This window comes from Callorhinchus milii, unplaced genomic scaffold (assembly GCF_018977255.1).
Source record: "Callorhinchus milii isolate IMCB2004 unplaced genomic scaffold, IMCB_Cmil_1.0 Scaffold7, whole genome shotgun sequence".
In the NCBI taxonomy this organism is placed as follows: Eukaryota; Metazoa; Chordata; class Chondrichthyes; order Chimaeriformes; family Callorhinchidae; genus Callorhinchus; species Callorhinchus milii.
In genome coordinates, this window is record NW_024704748.1 from 17044260 (window position 1) to 17068334 (window position 24075).

The 24075-nt window shown below is 36.7% G+C and overlaps 1 protein-coding gene across 1 annotated transcript in view; it reads left to right on the forward strand.

Moving 5' to 3' along the window:
* LOC103181072 (catenin alpha-3) overlaps window positions 1–24075 on the forward strand; it is a 245557-nt gene that overhangs the window by 195691 nt on the left and 25791 nt on the right. The window contains exons 13-15 of the mRNA XM_007897286.2: window positions 1094–1245; window positions 15811–15903; window positions 17531–17712. Coding sequence (XP_007895477.2) covers window positions 1094–1245; window positions 15811–15903; window positions 17531–17712 — 427 coding nt within the window. The remainder of the gene's footprint in view (window positions 1–1093; window positions 1246–15810; window positions 15904–17530; window positions 17713–24075) is intronic.

Genomic DNA, 24075 nt, shown 5'->3' on the forward strand with positions numbered 1-24075 from the left:
TATTTTGGCTTACCTTTCTAACATAAAGAACCTGTTTATATAATTGGTATTTTGTTATTTTGTTGAAATTTACAGTGTTCAATATACTGATGGGTCTTACAGGTAACAGTAACACTGGGTGCTAAGTAAAAAAATACCTTGCCCTGTGTCCTTGTGCATGTTACAATTCATAATTAAGAGCTGTGTTATTTTTAGCTGTGCAGTGCTGCTAACAACATTTTATAATATTGCAATATACCAGGAATGGTATTTTTCTGTTCAAACCTATATATTGTCCATGTTAATGAAGTGAATAAGTGCCACAAATATTCCCTATTGCACAAAAGACTGAACATGACATTCTCAAACATCAGGTTGAAAAGTATTTAGGTGATGGAAATTAACAGTACACAGGGGGGAGGGGGAGCTGGATGCTTTTTTAAAAAAGGAGTAAAAGATTCCAGCAATACTCCACAAAGCATCTTCTGTGAACCCCAAGGTTGTCTCTTGGCAATCTGTGCCTCATATTCTCCGAAATTAGGGAAGCAAGATGCATCCCTCCAAAGAAAGAATGTGCATTCCATTCTAATAAATATCTTGGGAATTTCCATGTTTAGCTGAGATGCATAGAACTGTTAGTTTGGTTTGGATACTCTTAAGCAATGTGATGGGTTTCCACATGTGTCAGACATCCAGCTGCCCACCAAAAATATGCTTGAAGAGGTATCTCCTCAGTGTTTCTGTTGTATCACAGATGGGTATTTACATACAGGAATCAATGTGTTGCTTGACTCCATGAACCTCTAATAGTTGATTGAAGGTGGTACTTCAATATTATAACACATGTTGTTCCTAATCTATAATGTCTATTGTGAATAAAATATCAGTACTTTTCCTCACTTGAAGTTTTTATGTTATTTAAATTGAAATATCATTTAGAAATGTGGAACCATATAGTGTTATACAATTCATGTTCATAAAGTAAAAAAGATGCAAGCACATAATTTATGAACTCTATATGTGTAGTTTGTTTTATGGTGAGAAACATTAGTTGCTTATGCAGAAATTTAATTTTTATTCTTATGTGATTCATTTATTTAAACTTTTTTTTCAGCTATGCCAGAGTTCATCGCGCAAGTTAATATTGCTCTGGAAGCACTCAGCATTGACTCACCCCACCAGTTTGATGATAATGCATTTGTTGATGCGGCCAAAAAGGTCTATGATTCGGTTCATGATGTCAGAAGTGCAGTTTTGATGATAAGGGTAAGCAAAGATATATATAAGTATATAAAATTATATATTTTTCTCATGTCTAATGGGACTCCTACTACAATTTATGGAAATTATTTGACTGACAACATTACAAAGGCGGTGAATATCTCTTCAACCTGTCATTATTAAAGTATAAGAGTGGCACACAATAGTTTGATATGCAGCAATTTTCTCTCGTTCTGAGAAATGCCTCTCTTGAATGACTGTGGTGATATTAGGATCTGAATGTGTAGAAAGTAACAGACAAGAGCTCAAGTGCAGTTTAACTTACAGCTTCACATATTCACAACATACTTGGAGGTCAGTCTCAGCCATATATTCACACTTACACTGAAGAACACCATCACACACCCTTCAATATACAGTAATGCCTTCCCACCTTGGGTGAGGGTCTACTGAGGAACTGCACTAACCAGTAACACAGTACAACTGGCTTATAATGCTGACTGAGCTTCCCACACTAAACAAATGACTTGACTTGGTGGTGGTAGATCACTGCTGAGTTATTTCCTGCACAATGACCATGCACAGGAAGAACCACTGATTAGCATGTCCTTCACATAGCGCAAGCACAGCACCCAGGAAATGTCAAGAGCGGCACATTAGCAGCAATTTCAGAGTGACTTTCGTAGCATTTCCTGCATCTAGCACACATATGCAGGAAATAAATGAAATAGATGTCTAAAAAGGAGTAATTTGCAGGTCCTATGGGGAAAAGACAAGATAAATGGTACTGAACGAATTTCTCTTTCAAATCCAGCACAGATATGATGGGTTGAATGGCCTTTTTCAGTGCTGGAAGTGATGTCAATGGTGACCCGTTGATCTGGAAACAGCCATGTTTTCATGTTTCACATATACCATAGTTATCAAGACATAGCACTCTGCCAATGAGGTATCGCTAGTATATCTTAGGTTACACGAAGAATTTTAAAACAAGCTAATACAGGAACTCTTGTTTTCAAAAAATAATTGCTTTAAAAGACATAAAATTTTCTCAAATTTACCATCATTCTAAATCAGGATACACAATGTTTTATTTTTGCTTTTGTATTGACTAATTTAAATAACACAAGTACAAAACATAAAGAGCAGCCTCATTATTCCTAATTGATATGCTGACTCTTCCTGAGGGAGATTTGTGCTTGTCCCCTAGGTTTCTAACTGTCAATCTTAAGAGTACTATCAGACTTACTAACCATGGGGAAATTAGACAAGGGACAAATTGAGAGGTTCCTACCTCTCAATTACAAGCAGCGTCTATCGTAACCAGCAGGAGACCTGTACTTTTCTTCCCGATCGCTTACCTATCATATGGAGGTTAGTTACCACCAGCGAGAGACCTCTCCCTTATTCTCAGAGAACCACCTTCATTAACAAGCAGATACCCGGAGAGCCACTGACAATAATAATGATCATAACTCATTATTATAAAAATGAAGGTTTAAACTTGAAAACAATAATATTTGAAATGCTTCGGAGCAGGCAGGTGGAGAGGTGTCTTCAGAGACATTACATCTACTACACCAGCAATATAATACAACCCACACAGGAACAATGTGTCAAAACATTGACATGAGCCATGACTCCAAAGTGATTTCCTTTGCTTGTGTAATGTCCATAACTGTCATTGCATTCTGTCCTGATTTTTAGTTGCCATTTGCTTGTGGGATCTCTGGGATTTCACTGTATACTCTAACATCTGGCTTTACTTTCAAATTCTACTGCTGCAATATACAATGTGGGTCCTTCAGGATTGTACAACCTGAGACAAAAGAATGTTGTCTTTCATCTGTATACAATTGTAGAATATTTCTCAGTGACTTCACTGTTTTATATTTTTGATCCTGTATAAATAGCAAGAGGTTAAACATCAGTGTTGATTTTTAAGGTTAGATAAATCAGTGCTTCATCTTTTGTATCTTCCGTTAAATACAACAGGAAACAGTTGAAGAACGTAATATTTTTTAGGAATATAAAAAGGGTTTAGCACCAACAAGTCCATCTATTTTTGAAAGATAAATCCTATTTAGAAGTTTTCACTGGCATCTTTCCTGAACTTGTCCACCTCAATAGACTCCTTGGAGGATTATTCTACAAATCTATTATTCTTTTAAACAACAACAACTTGCATTTATATAGTGCCCCTCAAGTTAGTGTCCCAGAGCGATTCTGGAAAAAGATTCTGCCTGAATTCCCTCCTGCCTTTAAATTGACTATTTTTTTAAATTTCGTTCAACTTTGTCAAATCACTTCAAAGTATTGAAAAATAATTTTGTTACCTCAAAGTCGCTTATTTTTGTAAACTTCTATCAGCCAAGTGCCTTATTTGCTTTTTTCCTCACAAATATTAATTGGATTGAGTTTCTTAGATTTATATATTATAAACACCAGGGACTGTTTTATTTTGTATATAAAATATTGTGATTTTGAAAAAGGCCTTACAAAGGATGCTCCCATTATAAATGTTCAATATCAAAATTGTGACATTTTTCAGCAAGATGACTTTCCTGATCGACATGGTGTTCAAAAGGAGTGTGTACAGTATTATCTAAAATAGGCTAGGGAAATGTTCTAAAGGTTATTTAGTTGTTACGGATTGGATAAATACTGCATTTAGTGTACTTTCATTGTGATAGCCTTTAACACAATGGTCCAGTAATAAATGCACCTCAAATGATGTCAATAGAGATTTTTGGACAATTATTTTTAATATTAAGTGGCTAATAAAGATGTGGTTAAAGTGGTCATGCCGACGATCATCGAGGATTAACCAAGCAGGTAAAGTAAAAACTTACATTTCAGGTAATCAAGAGATCCAGTGAAACCAGCTATGCACACAGTAGACTATAGTGCTTTGTGTATGATGATGTATTATATCTTAATATAGAGTTACATATGAACATAACCATGATCAAAATTCAGTATTTTTATATTTTACAGAGATACTTTTACAGTATTTCTGTTCTACTCAGCTCAGTTCTGCTTCTTGCTTTTCAATTTTAGTTACTAGATTTTGACACAATTGCAAGTAAAGCAAATGTAAAGCAAGATGAGGAGTGGGAATTTCAGATACATGAAAGTGAAAACTCGCTGGTCATGAAGGAAAATGTGTGGAGACCTCAGCATAACAATATACTTCCCATAATGCCATGTAATGTTTTTCTTGTAGGCCGACTGTTCTATTTGACATTTTAATTCCCAACAGAAAAAAATAGTTGAATAAATGAAAAATGGATTGCTCGCAATCCAGATACTTTGGGAATAAAGTCATTCTAGAGCAAATGATTTAACCAGCCCTATGAGATCTACCAGTAGAGTAGGAGATAATATGGATGATATGTTTCAGTGATAACCAAACAACTGTCTTTTATGCTAATTTAATACAAAGGAAATGATTTACGTATCGCAAAGTAATATGAATAAATAGGCAAGGAAACATTTACTATTCATGATTGAACAAATGATTGGTAGCACACAGGTTCCTTGATATAGTCTTTATACAATGAATGAAACTGAATGGAAAGCACATGTAATTAACTCATTAGTTCATTCCATCTGGTTGGGCCCATTATTTCTAGTCATGTCATTATACTAGAGCCTGTGAAGTATTAAGTACTGTATATGCAATTAATAATTGAATTCTCTAAGCTTTTTTAAATAATAAAGAGGACAGAATTAATTATAATGGGGAGTTGACTGAAATTGAAGATGTAAGATACAGGGAGAGCTGTCCAGTAATTTTGGATCCCATGTTTCTTAGACATTACAGGAGTTGTTTTTAGGTGTATTGCAGGTTTACTTGTGGCCAAGGCTATTGTATTGCCCTTCCTTTAATTTGGTTGTTGACAATTAGTTAAAGAGTATTTAACATGGTATTTTCCATGAAGTATCATTGAAATATTATTTTTGTAAGGTTCGTGAAGGTAGAGTTTGTGTCATGGAATAATTGTGCAAGATCATTTTGTTGTTTTACACTGACATTTTAATCTTCATTTTGGTGCAGTTGAAATTTGATCACATGGTGTGTCAGTTTGCTCTTGATGATCAAAAGTCATTACAGGAACAAACAATTATGTGTCAGAGGGGAAAATGTCAAATAGAACTAAGTTTTAAGAAGCTACAACCAGTTATCATCATTAGAACTGCAATGGAAATAACAAGTTAATCTTGTTATTATTTGAACTCCCATGTTGTCTTCATTAGACATTTAGCCAGAAGAAAATGTTTATGATAACAAGCCCTGTTCCAATAAGGCTGCAGTCTGTTGAAGATTATCTATTATGACATGCTTTTTTTTTACAAATTTGGCTGCATTAGATTATTTTTCTAGGTCAGTGGGTCACCTTATGTCATTAATTTAGATCATGTGCAAATTATATTGTTGTTTTTTATTATCTTTTTACAAGTTAATGTTGATTCAGTCCAGTTTCTGCCCAGTGCAGTAAATTCCTTTTTAAAATATCACTGATTTTACTTTGTCTCATTTCAACAACTATTTCCAGGAGATATTTTTGGTATTGAATCAATGCAAAGGACCACAGTGTAACTCCAGTTTTAATGCAGTTCTTTCTAAAGCAACTATGAATCATAAAAGATTAAAGATTTTAATGTTATTATAGGAATGAGGGCATGCTCACAGCTCTCTTATAACTTTGAAAATTAACCACCATTCAGGACCATGTAGGGAATTCCTGCGAACCAATTATTTAATATAAATTGGGGTTGAGCTGCTGTAAATCTATCTGGAGCACAGCTTCTTACATCATTTGGACAATACTATGTTTAAGAGTAGTGCACTTTTCTCCCACTGAGAAGCTCATGCAAATCAAACTAGGACCCATGGTTCATTGAAAGGGGATATTTCCATTAAATAACCTAGAAGTCTCCAAAGGAACATTTAAAAGAAAATTAAAGAACATCACGTGAATGGTTATTTAATAATCGTGAAGTAGTAGTAATCATTTTAAAAGCTCTCTGAAACTTTTTTTTATATATGGCCGGTGCAATATATTGTGGGGCGGGAGGCATAAATCTGGTAAACTGCTCACATGGCTCAGCTGAAATGCAAGATAAATTGCATGTTAGCAAAGCCCCAGGTGAGAGTGATTCACAGAAGAAATTATAACTATTTTCCGCTCTAAAGCATTCACTTCCATAGCACAAAAAATAACATTAATTATTTTCTGCCCATTGTAACACCTTTCCAAAAAATCTTTGGCTCCAGCAAAAGCTCAAGAATGGCACTTATAAATAAAATTAAACAAAATTGCAGCACTGTGAATAGAAGTTAATTTGTTTTATAGCATTTTCACAATTTGCGATTCTCTCCACTTGGCATTCCACTACAACAACAACAAGATTCCATTTATTGAGCGCCTTTCACGTCGGGAGGACGTCCCAAGGCGCTGTACAGTTGGGTCAGGACCCGGTCAGGGTGAGGGGAGGGAAGGGAGGGAGCGAGGAGGGGGTAGAGAGTCGAGAGGGGAGCTGAAGGCTCGGTCAAAGAGAAAGGTCTTGAGACCGGCCTTGAAGGAGGAAAGGGAGGAGGCAAGGCGAAGGCACTGGGGGATAGAGTTCCAGAGCCTGGGGGCTGAGAGGCTGAAGGCCCGGCCACCGATGGTAGGGCGGTTGGGGCGGGGGATGTGGAGCAGACCGGAGCCAGAGGAACGGGCAGGTAGATAGGGGGATAGTAGGTCAGAGAGGTAGGAGGGAGCAAGGCCGTTAATGGCCTTGTAGGTGAGGATAAGGATCTTGAATTCGATCCTCTGGGGGATGGGGAGCCAGTGGAGGCGAGCGAGGGTGGGAGTGATGTGGTCCCGAAGCCTGGTGCGGGTCAGTACACGAGCTGCAGAGTTCTGAATGACCTGCAGCTTGTGGAGGGAGGGGCGGGAAGGCCGGCGAGGAGAGAGTTCCCATAGTCCAGCCTTGAGGTGATAAAGGCGTGGACCAGAGTTTCAGCCGCATGAGGGGTGAGGTAGTGCCGTAGTCTTGCGACATTCCGGAGGTGATGGAAGGCGGTGCCAGTTGTGGCGCGGATATGAGGGAGAAAGGACAGCTCAGATATTTACAGTATTAAATTAGTCATCATTGCCAAGAATGTTCCAGGTAAAATTGACTTCATGTGGAGTATTGCTGTACTCAAATTGGCTGCCATATTCCCCTAAAAATACATAGACATTATGTATTTATAGTGTGAAGCATTTTGAGATGTCCTCATCATTGTAAGCGTCATATCAAACAAAAGGATTATTATTAAAACACAGGATTTTTAAGGATCAGAAAATCACAAGTCTTGCCCTATTTAATAGATCATCTCCACTTATCTGCCTTCTCACCATATATCTTAATACCTTCTCTCTAGTTTCTGCTTCAACTCATTTATGTGTCTGTTTCAACAGTGCTCTGTGATAGCATATTCACTAAATCTATTGCAATCCCATTCTTTTAACATTGAATTGTTGTTGTAACCATAGCTTTCAGGAAAATGTTGAAATCTGAAATTTTTTTTTCTAAAGCTGCACAATTTTAGTATGTACATGATTCTGGCACACACCTGTTGCTTCTGTTTCGATCTATTTTCCTTCCTTCCCCAAATCCCATTACATTTAAATATTTTAATGAGAAATGAGTTATACTGTCAGCTAGAACTTTTGAATTTAGCTTTGGGATGTTCCACTTTTCTGTAATACCCTCCTAGAATCAGAATAATGCCCATCAGACAATAGAATCTATTATTTTCATTCACCCAACTCAGTTCAGATAATTCCAGGTCATATTTGTCAATAATTTCCTTTCTTGCATACATTTACATTGATAAGATGTGTAGCTCTATTAATTATAATAATAATAATAATAATCCTTGCATTTGATATAGCGCTTTTCACATCTTCTAGATGTCTCAAAGAGCTTCACAGAATATACCGTAAAGTGAATTGACTGTATATTTGTGGGCGAATCGCAGCAGCCAATTGCGCACAGCAGTATCCCACAACAGTCATGGATTGAAAATGAACAATTTATTATTGTTTTTTTGTTTTGGAGGGATTATTATTAGGCATGTGGAGTAAGGAAACTTGCCCAAGGTTTCGCCCTGCCTGGAATTGAACCCAGGTGTCTCGCTTGCAAGGCGAGTGCTCTAACTATTGAGCTAAAGGACTCCAAGTGTTCTAATTACCTTAGAAACAAAATATGAATAGACAGAAACAACAAGGCAATATTATTTTGTTGGATTGTCTAATGGATCATCCTAAGCTTCTAAAGTTAAACATTTCAAATTAAAACGTTCTTTTGAAATTGGCTTCAGCACAAACCAGATTTATACTGCAGTCTACGCAACAGTTCAATTTGTATAACCATCTCTATAGATGGTTTTGAGAACAGATATTAATTCAAAATTAATGACCTGAATCCTGCAATTTTATAGTTGATTATACACTAAATGCTTGATAACTCATCACTCTAAAGAAAAGAACTCAGCGACTAGTTGTCCAGAGTGGCTGGTTAGACAAAGGTCTTCCCTGGGTGCTGCAAGGCACTGTGACTGGTGCTGACGCTCAGCAGAGATTAAGCGCGCATGCTCAAATGCATCTCAGAAGCCTTTGGTCTATCGGAGGGCCACACCTTAGCCTCCCCCCCAACCTGTCCAAGGATACGGTGTGAGGCCCTCCAATAGACCAGAGGCCTGTGTAATGCATGCGCACCCAACCTCTGCTAAGCACCCACACCAGTCGCAGGATAGAGCGGGAGCCCTCTGTAATGCAAGAGACCATCTTAGAGGACTAGTTATCTGATCAATTTTACAAGAATTTTTAGAATGTGACTAATTATATGTAAAGCAGCGTAACAAGTAAAGCAGAATCCCTTATTAACATTTGGCATGGGAGCAGCCAGGATATTGACAGCTACTTAAGTGCTAGTGCCTAGTTAAGCCAGTATATTTTTATCAGGAGTTTACTGTATATGAATAAATATTGCATTAATGGTGTCATCAAGAACTAATGTGGTTTAGGAACACTTTTGCCAATTAATACCAATACCACTAAAAAGATGTTTGAACTATTTTGCAACTATAAAACATAATAATGCAAACCTGTAGACCTGGGAGAGAAATTGTGATAGCTTTGGTCATATAAATGCAGGGTGACCAAAAAGTCTATTACAAGGTCTCATATGTCTTAAAGAAATTATGTTTTTTTTATATACTAGCTGAAAAATAAGACTTTTTTGGGCAGCCTGTAGATGGAAATCAAATGCTGAAATGAAAGCACTTATGGTACATTTTGTACAATGAGACTTTGATTGATCAAGTTCACAATTATACATTGTTCATGATGGATTTTGGTACGACTGGACCAATTAGCATTTGGCAGAAGTTTCTTGTACTATTGATGGGTACTCTCAGCAGACAACTTTAGGATTGCTGAAACATACTTTCATGGGAAATGGTAATGGATCTTGCCCTTCAATTTGGAGTAGAATTATTTTGCTATCAAATTGTTTGCAATCTGGAGATATGCCAGGTGTTAAAGAAACATACTCTCTGGTAACTATCAAGTGTAATTTAGATATTAAATGTAGTTACATGATTGCAAGTCATTAATACTGCTGATCAGGAAGCAGCCATTCTGTTCACATCAAAGATGTCAGTGGAAAAGATGAGTTTTCTACTAATCTATTTGTTTTATATGATGAGACAGCAGCTGAGAAATAACCACAAATAAAGTAAGTTACAATGTTTTTACTCTTCTTTTTCTAAAGTCAGGAAATGATTATGCCATTTCTAAAATACAGCTCAAGTGGATCTGAACACTTACAATGCATTATGCTGAGAGCAATGACGATATATTCTGCTTGTCATCAGTAAAATTTTATTCAAAATGATAGGTTCCTGCAGAATTCTTATCAGCCTTTTCTTTTAATACTGTATTATTTTTGAGATTTTCTTATGGCTGCATTGTTTTTCTGCCTGACTATATATTGTTTTTTCTGACAATTTTAGTTCTTTACGATGAATTGGATAGGATAAATTCAATTTTTTTTGTTGGGATGAACCCACTCCCTAAATATGCTGAACTGCCTGTTTGATGTATACAACAGAATATCTTGAACAAAGCAATGCACAATAATTCCATTCCTCAGAACACTAACTACAGCTGGGCTTGACAGTGGTTACTTTCAGATCCGTATTACCTTCAGAAGCCATCTATTGTTCTGTCACAGAGATGAATTTGAAGTACCTGTAGTTATGCTGGTCCATTTATCTATGGTAAGAACTAGAAGATCCACCTTCAATCCATTAAGCCTGTTTGTTCTTCAAACAAGACAAAGGCACATCACCCCACCCATTCCTGTAGAGATTTCTGTTGTACATTCCATGGACTCCATGTTATTCAAGCAGAAACTCCATATCTTCATTGATCAAACATAGCTTCCTTCTCTCCTCAGACTGCATTATCATCTTCTCCTCCAGTCCAAAAGTAACAGCAAGTAAATTGTGGACATTTTGGTCACCCTTGCAGATTTTCATATTGGGTCCATCACATGCATCTGGGATGTGATTTGAAAGTTTTAATGGCAATTTAAAATATCAACATAACATTTTCCTCAATTTAGTAAAAATATCACATTGGCATTGAATTATTTTAACTACAGACTAGATCAGGCATAACATGGAGCCACTGCAGCAGTTTTGATTTTGTTCCATTGACAATCCTTGCCTCAATTCTAACCTTTTTTTTCACCATCATGTTCTTTTCCCTCCATTAATTTTCTGAAGTTAAAGTTTAGCAACGTTGACAACATTTTAGATTTTATTTGCAGTGGATGGAAAATTGAAAGCAAAGGGCACTGAGGTGTGAAAATGCAATGTAAAGGCTACAACTACAACTGATGTGTTGTAGTTGTTACAACTACAGCACATCAGGAAATGACAGAGAGGGCCTTCTTGGAGTTTATCTGATCATTCTGCAGGATTTCAGACATATTTTCATAGTTTTGAAAAATCCACTTGCATTACATTCTTTGCAAAGCAATTGAGAATTCAATGAGTGCTTTGTTGTGATCATGTCAAAAGCATCAAATTAAATGCCCTGTTCCAGCGTGTTCAAGTATTCCATGTATCATTGTTGAAAGCTGTATCATGTGACAGAATTGAGAAGTATTCTATTACAAGCTTCACTGCAAACTGAAAAATAGGATATGTTTAAATGCAAATAGGATTATTTATGATTATTATTCTAAAGTCTGAATTGTGTAGAAATATTTTTTTGCGAGCAGGTGCAGGTTGAGTACAAGCATGCCTGCCTTTGCTTGAGTACAGTTTACTGTGATCCTTCCAGGTGTGACTTGAAAATAAAAGGAAAAAATACTGCCATTACCTGTCAGCAGTAGCTTTACGACTTATTATTTTGGCTTTACTCTTCTCATTCCCAACTATTATAATAAGGTCCTCTCTACCATTTCTAATTTTTTTTGCTCATTTTAGTTCCAAAGTTCAAAATAGTTTATTTCCTAACTAATTTCCTGGGTCTTGACATGTATTATGAAAATATATTGGTCTATTTGTTGAAAACCGACTCTAAGGGCTATTTTTGAATCTATCAAGGTCTGATATAGTTGTAGAAGTGATCAAGTTAATCTTACTTGTGTTTTTTTAGAGATTAAACTGTTGTCACTTGATGAATTAACTAATTGGCAGTCTGGGCAGTGAGATTGTACTCTGGCAGGATATTTCATAAGTAGAGCAGAAAGAGTCGAGACTAAAACCATGTGGTGGGATCCATAAAGCTAAACAGAATGGATTCTGCAGCCTTTATATACAGTTGTTATATGCAGTTATTAAAGTAGATGTGCAGAACTAAATACTTTTAGTGAACAGTTTCAAGACAATTATAATGGGTTTAAAACAACAGATCAGTTGAAGACAACAAATAAGCTCTGGTGAATTTGTTTGTTTCCTTTATTGAGTTTTCTGACTCATATGTTTCAGGACGCAAATGGCTGACTAAATTTTACACTGGAATGAAGCCACAAAACATCTTGTCAAACTAGAATAAGGCTTAGAATGAAGCTAGGTGATAGATGGATCATTCGCAGATATCCACTGTGACTGAGCCAAACTGATTAAAAGACTCATACAGTGTTAGCTGCTGTCCTACTCATCCAAAATGATGAATGAAGTACTTTGTGAATAAACCCATACAAGCAAAAGTCACAAATGGGATAGATGAAAGGTAAATATGCCAAAGTTAAAAATATTAGGAATATTATATAATGTTATATCTCTTAAATGATTTTGGGTATGTTTTACAAGTTATTATTATTTATTTGTTTGTTTCAATATTTAATTGACTACGCCAATAAATAAGCAGCTTTTAATTCATCAGGAATGTTGCAGCATATAATATCATATATAGTATAGTCAAATAAGCAAGGTGTAATCAAAGTAACTATTTGATCCATCTTTACCTGTTTGTGCTAAATTTACAGTTTTGTATCAAGATTCCAGCTGTTTCACACATCAACATGTGGCATAACCTGTATTTGTCTGAACAGTGGGAAGTTGATTTATAGTGAAGTGATGACTAGTCCCCTGCAAACACAGTTCATGTCTCAGCTGAGTTTCTGCTTCATGTTTGAAAGATACTCATCAATTTCTTGGTGGATTCCTGATGAAGTAATGTCATTCTGTTACAACCAACACAATTATGGTAGCCATGGTTATCATTTATGTTTCAAGACCAAATTCTGAAACCTAAATAAAATTAGTGAAATGTAACCAGATCTACCAATTCAGTCATTTATTTTTATTGACCATCTGTAATAAACTTCCTTTTGTCTCTCTAATGCATGAATTCAGAGAGAGCTAGGTGACCTGTGTCTAATTACCATTCAATTTTATTATGCTGGCATAAAAATGTAGCTTATATTTTGTATTTTTTTCCCTTCCTTTTTGAGATGCACTCATGCTTCATACAATCCACAGACAGTGGATAAGTTACTCATTCTCAAATTTGTCAGTATTACCCAGTAACCCAGTAAGAATTGTACAAGAATAGCTTATGTTAATTTATACTCTTATTTTGCTTCTGCTCTCTCTGGCTATTCTCTGGTTATCCCTGGTGTTAACACAACACAGTGAAGAGACAAGGACAAAGTCTGAAGGTGACAATGGTGTGGATGAAGGTTTTGGTTGCTTTTGGAGAAGTAGTTAAGAAGCCATCTGATGTTGTCAGCGTCAAAGGAAACAGTCTTGGTTAGAGCCAAAACGAAAGGTTTATAGGAAAGTTGAGATGGAGAAGAATGGAATGGTCAACAGTGCTAAACAACAACAACTTGGATTTATATAGCACCCTCCACGCCGGATGGCATCTCAGAGCGCTTTACAGTAACGGATCCCGGGGCCGAGCCAGGAGGAGGGGGGGAAAGTGACCAAAGGTGCAGTCGAAAAGAAAGATCTTCAGCAGAGACCTGAAAATGGGAAGGGAGGGAGCGAGACGAAGGGAGTGAGGAAGGCAGTTCCAGAGCCTCGGGGCATAGTGGCTGAAGGCACGGCCGCCGAGGGTGGAGCGGAGCACAAAGGCAATAAATATCAAGGAGAACAAGAAGCGCTAGTAATAGACAGAAAGGATGATGTTTATGATAATCCTTGCATTTGATTTTGTGCCTTTCACATCGGGAGGGCATCTCAAAGTGCGTCACAGGATTTATTGTAAAGTATAATGACTCCGTATTTTGGAATTGAACTCAGCAGCCAATTTGACACAGCAACATCTCACAAACAGCCATGAAATGACTGGCCAATTTTATTTGGCCCTGGCCATTGTAAGAAACTCCCATCTCTTTTCGATTAATGCCATGGGATTTGGTGGATAACATCCACCTGGTGTTTATGACTTTGACCAGGGCTCTCTTAATGCTGCAGGCTCCCGCGCCTTGGGACGTCCTCCCGATGTGAAAAGCCCTTTACAAATGTAATTTTGTTGTTATTGTTGTTGTTGTTGTGGGACCGCAAATCAAATACTCCACTTGCCAAAGGCAAACTACTACAGATGCTGGAAATCTGAAATAAAAACTGAAGTCGCTGGGAACACTCAGCAGGTCAGGCAGCATCTATGGAGAAAGTAAAATTAGTTAATGTTTCAGGTCGATAAACTTTCGTCAGAACTCCACTCACACCTTGATTTCTGCAGTTATTTCAAATGATTTAATGTATGTAGTAATATTATATATTCTACATGTGATGTCAGTAAAGCATGTTGAGAAGTGACAAGATGATGCAAAAATTATATGACCTAGAAGTAGTTACAATCGATCTGAAATGTAAGAGTGTGTTTCAGTTTTCTTTCTGTTAGCATTTTGTTAAAGCTTTCCTCTATGTTAGTTGATGACTTTGACTAGTCCAAACATTGTTGGTAAGGTTAATGAAGAAGTTTATTGATTTTGAAGGTGATTTATGGGCGTTTGCAGTATGCATGCACTGTTGCTTTTCACGGATGTGTGTGTATGTATGAATAAGTGAAAGAGATGCTGCAACTTTCTGTTCTTAGTGCAAGTTTCCAAAAAGTGAACATATAAATTGGCACATGAGAAATATAAAATGAGAGGGAAGGAGAGAGAATTCAATATGGATAGTCACAAGTGGATTGTAGAAAGGGCACATTTAGTAGACTTAATAGCCTTTTCTTCCCAAGATTTTATTGAGATTACGAATGCTAGTCCGAGTGGGAGAAGTACTATTTGCACATGGTTAGTTGCTTGAGAAATCCACAGCTGGGTCTCTAGTACCATTATCCTGCTGAGATGGTTGTCTTTCCACAGTAAACATGGCTGAGTTGTATATTCAATAGTGTCAACACTAACTACTTGTAGTATGGAAAACAGCAAAACCTTTCTTTAAAATCTTAATGTTTAAGTGACAATAAATTCAGGTAAATATAAATCTGTCTTTCTGAAAATTTGGTAGCTTACATGTGACACCATAAATGTTGTTTAAAGGCTTCTCAAGACACACGTTTTGTCACTTTCTGGAAAGGTCTCAGCTACTCTGTTGCATCCTGTGGTGAAATATCAAAATTCATAATATTCAAAAGGTTTCAACTTTAAAAATGTACAAGACTATATGCATTTCAGGGTTCTCTGTCTCTATTACCATCACATATCAATTAAGAGACATAATAGGATAAAGATACGTTATCGAATAGCATTATGTCTTATTCAGCACTATCATTGCCCCCAAACTTTACAGAAAATGTACTTTATAAAACATACAATGATTTTTCCATTTGGTCTCCATTGGGATATGTAAATTGGAGCAGATTAATCGTATAGTATCATATAGTAAAACTTTGAAAAGTAGCTTAAAGCTCGATGCTAAACTTGTCAAATAATGGGTTAGACTGGTACCTTGCGATTTTTGATTTAATAGCATTATGAAAACGCCAATCATGGTCATAGGTTCAGTGACTAAACGTTCAAATACATTGAGAATTTAGTTCTCATCCATTTCTGCTTTGATTTTTTAATAACATTTCCATTTACTTTTTTTTCTCCCAGACACCTGAAGAACTTGAAGATGTGTCTGATTTTGAGGAAGACCATGATATCCGCAGTCGCACCAGTGTTCAAACAGAAGGAAAAACTGACAGGGTATGAAATGACAATAGATGTTAATGTGGCAAGACAAAGGGTGTATTAAAGTGAATGAGTGAATATTACTGTGCAATTAATAGAAACACTTATTTTAGATTTTGGTATCATTAATTTATTTGCTAATATAAGTTATTATTCACATGGCCTATAATGAAAAGAGCAAATGAATGGCACATCTTAGCTATAAAACAAGGGTTACATATTTTTAAAGAAGAAACTATTGAATCTAGACGCACAGAAGTAACTTAAATTTATCACAAAATATAAACGTGAGTTGGTGCTTGAAATATTAGTCAAAGGAAGGTGAGATCATCTTGAAATCATAAAGACAAGAATTTGTTCTTTGGTGCATGATTATGATGTCAGCAATGCTTTGCATTTAATTATCTTATCGATCAAAGAACTTGCTTGGAATGTTTTCAGTTCTGTCACCTCTCATAACAATCCTGCAAGTGGCATTCACATTTGCTCTTATCTTGTAAATTGTGCTTATGTTTATCAGCTCTTTTAGAATACTTGCCTGAGGGATTAACCATTCCCTCACTTGTTCTGTGCACTAGATTTTAGATGAAAACATGTCAGCATCCCACATTCTTTTTGAACAGCAGTTATTGTCACACAGAGCAGAAGTTTATAGACTGAAATAAAATAGAATTTGACTAACAAAACATCCAAATCAAACAACAGTACCAATGGAATAGTCAACAGCTGAAAAGCAAATATCTGTGGCAAGTCTTTTTCACTTATACAAAACCACTTTTTCACTGGTTGAGTAAGTGACCAGTGAATAAATTACATTGTATTGTAATTATTCTAAAGACAAGAGTTAAAAAGGATACTTTTCAGCATAATAAAAAATGGTCTACAAATCAGCTCAACAGGCAACAGATGGCAGGGATTTAAGTTCCTTTACTGTTAATCTCCTTCTTGCATGGTTCTAAAATCAAGCTTCGGACAAGTTCCTCAAACAAATGGTAGTGGAAATCTGGAACTCTCTCCCCCCAAAGGCTGTGGATGCTGGAATTTTTTAAGACTGAGCTCGATAGTTTTTTGGTAGGTAAGGGTATCAAGGAATATGGAGCAAAGGTGGCTAAATGGAGTTGAGGTACAGATCAGCCATGCTCTAATAGAATAGGCTCGAGAGGCTGAATGGGGCTACTTCTGTTTTAAAGGTATGTAGGAATTTTTAATTTGCATCACTTCTCACCAAGCTTATGTGGTCGTATAAGCAGCAGCTTGTTATTAGGAATAGTCTGGATAATGAGACACTGATTCAACTGAGAGTGGTTTGTGATTTTTTTTTAGTTTCTGTCGTGTGTTGTCACTGACTTTAACCCTTTATAACTTATGCTTAACCAATAATCATTGACTTCTTCCTGCCAATGTGATGATCCTTTGTATACCTCTGTATGAGGCATCTGATTCAATATTAAAGAGACTGGCTGAATGGCTGAGAGTGGGTAACTGAGTGGATAGGAATGAGAGATGGTAAGTAGATGAAAATTAAGGAGCAATGATAAGCAATGCAAATTTTCTTGACAGATGCAGTAAATTATTCTGAAAGTACTATCAGATTTATTATACCTCTCCCTCTATGATCCTTTTCCTTCCTGATATGTTTCAGGCTAAGATGACTGAGCTGCCAGAAGAAGAAAAGGCCAAGATTGCTGAGCAAGTTGCGGATTTCAAGAAAGTAAAGAGTAAACTTGATGCAGAAATTGAAATATGGGATGATACCAGCAATGACATCATTGTACTTGCTAAGAAAATGTGTATGATCATGATGGAGATGACTGATTTTACCAGGTAATCAAACTGACTCTTTATGGACAACAAAATATATTTAGAATTTTAAAAATCTAAATATCTAAAGTTGCTATTTGGCTTCAGTGAGAGGCGGTGATGCAAAGAATGATAATAGCAAAAGATAGGTCTAACAATATCAGATTTTATTTTGTGCATTATGTTATTTGCACATGGAGTAAACAGGCTCCTGTGCACAACTGATCAAAATACCCTATTAGTTTAAAGTTAGAACCTGCTTGGACCTGGATTTGAATACCAATACAGCCCAATCTATTTGAATTCAATGGCACAAAACTCAGTTCATTTACTCACCAAGCCATTGAGAAAGAGAACACTAATGTTTAAATATGTTCAGTCTGGCAATAGCATTTGTATTCTGGAGCATTTTTTTCCAGATTGTGCTTTGTTGGTTACAAAGTTAGGGAACTCTCCTGTGGTAGAGGGCAACATGTTTAGAATGCAATGTCTGGGTTACAAAAAATATACACCAAATTATAGCAACTCTGGGGGGAAGAAAATAGCTGCCAGCCCTACCTCCAGGTCATGAGGTCACCGCTGACTTCAATTCCTACATGATATGTATGTTGCCTGATGTCGCATCACCAGGACCTGATGACTTCAAGGTCAGTAATGTTGCAGAAGGAAATCAGTGTTGGAAGCTAAGTCTATATCTCACGCCCACAGCAAACCCATGCTAACCCACACTAACCCACACTCAACCAGCTCACGTACCAACGGGGTCAACCAGTAATAAGACAAGAGATGTGTCAGGGACAGAATAGTGTCAGTTTTGGCGAACTTTATCATGTCAAGTTTGAAACTTTTCATAGTAACCTATAACAGATTTCCTCTCTTGCAAAGTTAATGGCTTTTTTAAAGAAGAGATTAACGAATCAGTTAAATGGTGGCTCTTTAGACAAGGTAAAAAGCTAATGGAAGAATAGAACAATCAATGAACCATGAGGAAGTGCTTTTATGAAGTTGGTGGAAAACAATATTAATAACAAAAAAAATGCAAGGAAGAGAGGGCAGAATTTTTATAATGGAGAACTGAAGAGACACAATGCTTGAGGCAGGATGGTTACCTATCTAACAAGGAAGTTTGATGATGTGGAAAATTGAAAAAGTAATTGCAACACCACAAGCTTACCTGAAAATACAAAATACATATTTGTTAAGGTTTTAAAAGCACTGCCTCCTTGAACTGGTCAGGTTATAGAAGGAAATTAATAATCTGAAGAAGAACCAAATAAGAGCATTAGCCTGCCCCTTCTCTAGATGCAGTCAATACATGAAGAGAATTGGAGGGCTGATACAAATAAACGACCCTTTGGAAGTTAACAGAAGCAATTTATGAGTTTCTGAAATTTGTCTGCAGAATCAAAGAGCTGAATTTATTCTGACTTGCAAATACCATCAGCGGTTGTGAATACCCTATTTGATGGGTTCACAATGAAATTTAAAATTCTGCCTTTCCATTGAGCCTGGAGGAAGAACAGTATGATAATCAGAACTCTCTATTTCACTGACCCATAACTCAATTCATACTGTATTGACTACAGTATTAAGTTTGGTCTCCCTTAGCTTGTGCATTGCTTGATCTTTTGTTTTGGATGGTACTGTACTCTATTCAGAGTGTACAATATGACTTGGAGAAGCGGTACCGATTTGCAATTTGTAAACATTTGAAAAAAACGCTTAACTTAAAATATCAGGACATTATAAACTCTATAAATGCCAGACTATTAGAGAAACGCAGGAAATTAAAGAGCAACATTGCTCAAGTACAGTTCTTAATTGATTTAGGGTTGAGGAAAGTTTGAATGCTGTGTTCATCAGGGTATAAAGCAACAACAATAAGTTGCATTTATATATCGCCTTTCATGCTGGGAGGATAGCAAGGATTTGCACCCAAGCAAGGGGTTGAATCGGGAGGTGTAGGGGCCAAAGTGATGGGGGCGGGGGGGGGGGGGACCTGGATAGGGCGGAAGGTACGCTCAAAGAAGGTCTTCAGACAGACCTCGAAGAGAGGTAAGAGAAGGTGTGAAGTAAAGAGACTCTGGGATAGAGTTGGGGGCAGATAGGCTGAAAGCCCAAACAGGTGTGGCTAAAATAAAAGGCATCCTCAAAAGTAAGCCGTCTACAAAACTAACATACCTGCAGACACTGAGTGTAGCTCTTTGTATCTGATAATAGCTGGATGTACACGTGACTGTAATTATATTTGTTTTTAAATGTTCTACTGGAGAGATGTAACTGACCCAATATTATGGCCAAAGATCAGGTTCAAGGGCAAATATTAAAGTCATCCAGAACTTTGTAGTCTGAGAAAATGCAGTGACCTCTGAATACTTACCCAAAATTCTGGAAAAAAACTCGTCTGAACCCTGTCTGTTGAGAGTTGTCACAGTTTTGCAGTGTTCATTGCAGAATATTGCAATTTCCATTGTTTATGGCCCCAACTCCAGTCCAATCTTCATCTGAAGGAAACCGGCAGCAGGTTTGGCAACTCTGGGTAATACCCTTACATTCTAGATGAGGCTTGGAACAATGTGCCAGACTGCTTCGTAGAATGCTCCTGCTCTGAATATCAAATCCGAAGAGTAGCAGAGGAGTAAATAGACGATTTGGAAAAGGTGAAGAAATGTCTCTTGTGGTGATAATAAAAAGGACCAAATAAAGGGAGGGGAGAAAGGGCTCAATAAAGAGAGAAATTCCTTAACCTTTAGGACAGCAGATTCTAATTGCTATTGTACTTGTACTTTTCACGTTTCGATCATGTGACAATGTGCCTGGAGCTTTACTTGGATTGCAAGAGTTATCAGCATCCAACATGACAATTTTGTGAGTTCCTATCACATGAAACTAAATTTAACAAGCTGATGTGCGGACAGATAGCAGACCGCCCAAAGTTTAATAATACCTCAGTTATAGCAGTTTCAGATTGACTCTGTGTATGTCTACAGAATAATTCTTGCTTATGTCGAGCATTGTAATTATCAAAGTGGGCAAGTTGGATACCAGCGTGGCTGGAGGAGAAGATGAAATAACTGGAGTTGGAATACATCTGAAGTGCCAAGTTGCTATTCATGCCTTGAATCTTGAACAGGGTGGCAGACAAGGTGACCTCTTTATCCAAGAACAAGATACATTTAGTGAATAAGATCTTTGTGTTTAGTGAAGAGGGAGGCTTGGGAGATTATATACAGACTTTTAATTGAACTTTATATCAGTTTATTTATATCAGATTGTGACCCACCATCTTATGATATGGTGAACTTCAAAAAAAAGTATTATCTTGACCTTTCTTGATATTTCCTGGTGGAATAGTTTACTCTGAAACTGACTGGCTATCAGTGTTGAAAATGGCATAAATACCTGTAGAACGTCACATTGGGAAAATGGTTCAGAACATAATGTGTATCTCCTGCAGAAAGAACCCTAAGTATTCCACAGGAGAACTCTGCTTGATTGGAGTAAAGTTCTCATAAATTAGTATGATGTACATAGGACATCATTGTCCCTGCAAGAGACAAGTTTAAGCTAGATACACCAAATTGTGGTTTTCCCTTTGAAGTATTTTTCAACCCTATCATTTCAATTCTCTATTGAATTGCCTGATTTTATTTTTTTTGTCTGTAGTCTTGTATTTAGGCCAACAGTCATCAACTTCCTACAAACTTTTAAATTTTCCTTTTTTATATCCTGTTAGACTTGACGTGCATCACCACTAGTTGTTCACTTATCCTCAAGTATCCATCTTTCAATGAATTTTTTGATATTAGTTCTTTGAATTTTACTTAGACCAGAAGTTTCATCTTGTCCTAGTTTGCAGTGCATAACACACTCTTGGACTTCTTTGTGATTTTCAAGAGAGGAAATGACTGCTGTGATTTTTTCAAACACTAACTGCATGCAACAGCTTTTATCTCCATGATTGCTAAAGTGCCTATTGATTCAAGGATCCACTTGATCAACTTTAGTCAAGCTTCTAATGGTAATAACAGAGAAGAGCAACATGCCCCTTTTGTGCCCAGTTTGAAACAGAGAAATGGAACCAATAAGTTAAAATGATTTGTCCCATGATTGCATTTATGTCAGCCAAAATTTGGGTTGTTGAATAGTTCCGGAGTAAAGAGGTTTGAATGTTATTTGTGTTTTTTAATAATTTTTGAACCAAAACTTTACACACAGAAATTGTGGTTTGTGAGTGTTAATTTCTGGAGGGTTATAAAACTAACGGCAGCACTGTAGTCAATTGGAAGACGTTTCCATGTTAAGACTCTGTGGCCTGATTAACAAATGCAATGAGGTGATAATTACCAGCTGTTCACAGATATCTACATATATACACGCTCATTTCAATAAGGATCACTACAGCATTACAGGTGGAGAAAATAGCATTTGGCAAGGGAGACTGAGGAGACTGAAGCCTATTGTGTGGATAAGTGAGTACGATGTGAAACATGTGATGGACTTCCAGGATAATCTGTTTTGGGGCCAGTGTCACCCTTTCCTGGTATCACTTAAGGGCCTTGGCTGGTACCAGGTAATATAACAGGTCAATTCTAGCAGTCCTTACAAAATGTCCATAATGTAGATGAGAAGGGTATTCAAACCAATAGTTCTGGATGCAGATCAAAGTTTTGTAATACATCTGTGATGTGGCTTTGATGCATGAGTTAAAAACCTACATATCCCAAACAGAGCAAAATAGCACAATTGACACTTAATAGCTTTGTATATTCATCCTTAATGGGTCTTTTCAGTGAGAAATGCATAAATGTTGTGCTAATTTAATAGATATACCGTGCGCACAAAAGTGCTGGAGCAGTTCACAGACCAGTGTTCCCGTGACTGGGAACATCCAGCTTTCCTGTTTAATACATGAAAGTTTCTCACCCCCCCCCCCCCGCTCAAGCAATGATTTATGGATACTGTGAGCCATAGTACACACAATTTACAGTGCAATGATTTGTCTGCTCAGTTGTGACAATGAACAAAGCCCTCGGAGGATCCACAACAGGGCCCCACTGGATATTTTATGAATGATTAAACAACACATATTAGTGAGAAGGTCACAAGTGTGTTGTAATGTCTGCTTGATGAGTTACATAAAGATTGTAATCAATTATACCCTGATGTATATTTTCTATTTGTAACAAGTTTTTCTGCTGCACTCATTTAATGATTTACCCTTCTCTTTGTAATTATGTTTGCAATGTTAGCACAGATATCCATTACGTATTTTTTTCAGTATGAAGGGCCGTTTGATATTTATCTCCTGGTTTAATGACCGCCATGAGCATTCTGTCAGTATATATGGTCTCTATTGCAAAGCATTGACACAAATATAGTACAAATCATTTTCTTACTGGCATTACTTGGTGCATGCTTGGATTACAAATGTAATCATATACACAAAATATACTGTTAACTCGTGCAATACACAATTATTTGCAAATGTGCCTGGCAGTCTCAGCTCCAATATTACTTTTTTGACTGCAATCAATAGGCCACCAAATTTTGAATTAACTAGAGGCTAAAGCAGTCATGTAGCTTGTAAAACATTCATCCAATTTGTTATTACTTTTAATGCTGTACTCTCATCAGGCCAGTCTCTTCTTCACATGTCTACTCAATGACATCTTTTCAGAACACAGCCTCTTAAGCACAAAACAAGGCGTGGAAATACAAACTTCAGACATTTTAATTTATTTACTTCTTCAAATGTAAACATATAATAGATCCCCTTTGCAACATTCTTTATTATAAATCTACAGCATTTTAAAATTAGACTACCTGGGCAAACGTATCTTAATGCAGTGGCATCAATTGACTGGAATAAGGACATGCAGATAAAATCCTGCGATGCCACTCTTCATGGTCCAGTAATACCATTAAATGATACTTTTCATTATAACAACTTGCTTTCTACACAACTTTGGGTAACTGCAAATGTTGATTTGGTACTTGCATTAGCATCATCAAGATTAATAATAAATATTCTGGACAGCAGAATATCTAGACTCGTCTCAGTGGCCACAGCTGCTTGTTTAGAATCAGTAAATATTAATAACCTTTCTGCTCTTTATGTTTTGCTGAGATTCCAATCTCAGTCTATTCTGCCTGAAAATGTTACTGCATCTCCCAGTTTAAAAAGAGTAAATGAAGGCCTGCAATTTTGCCAAGATTCCTGTGCCCATGTTGACAAATAATTGCTGTAGCCCAAACACTGGAATTTGGTCTCTTAGGATAGAAACCTATAATAGAAATTTACAGCACAAAAGGCAGCCATTTGACCCATCTTTTCTATACTAGCCCTTCTGTATCTAGTATATTCTATACTAGATCTGTATTGTT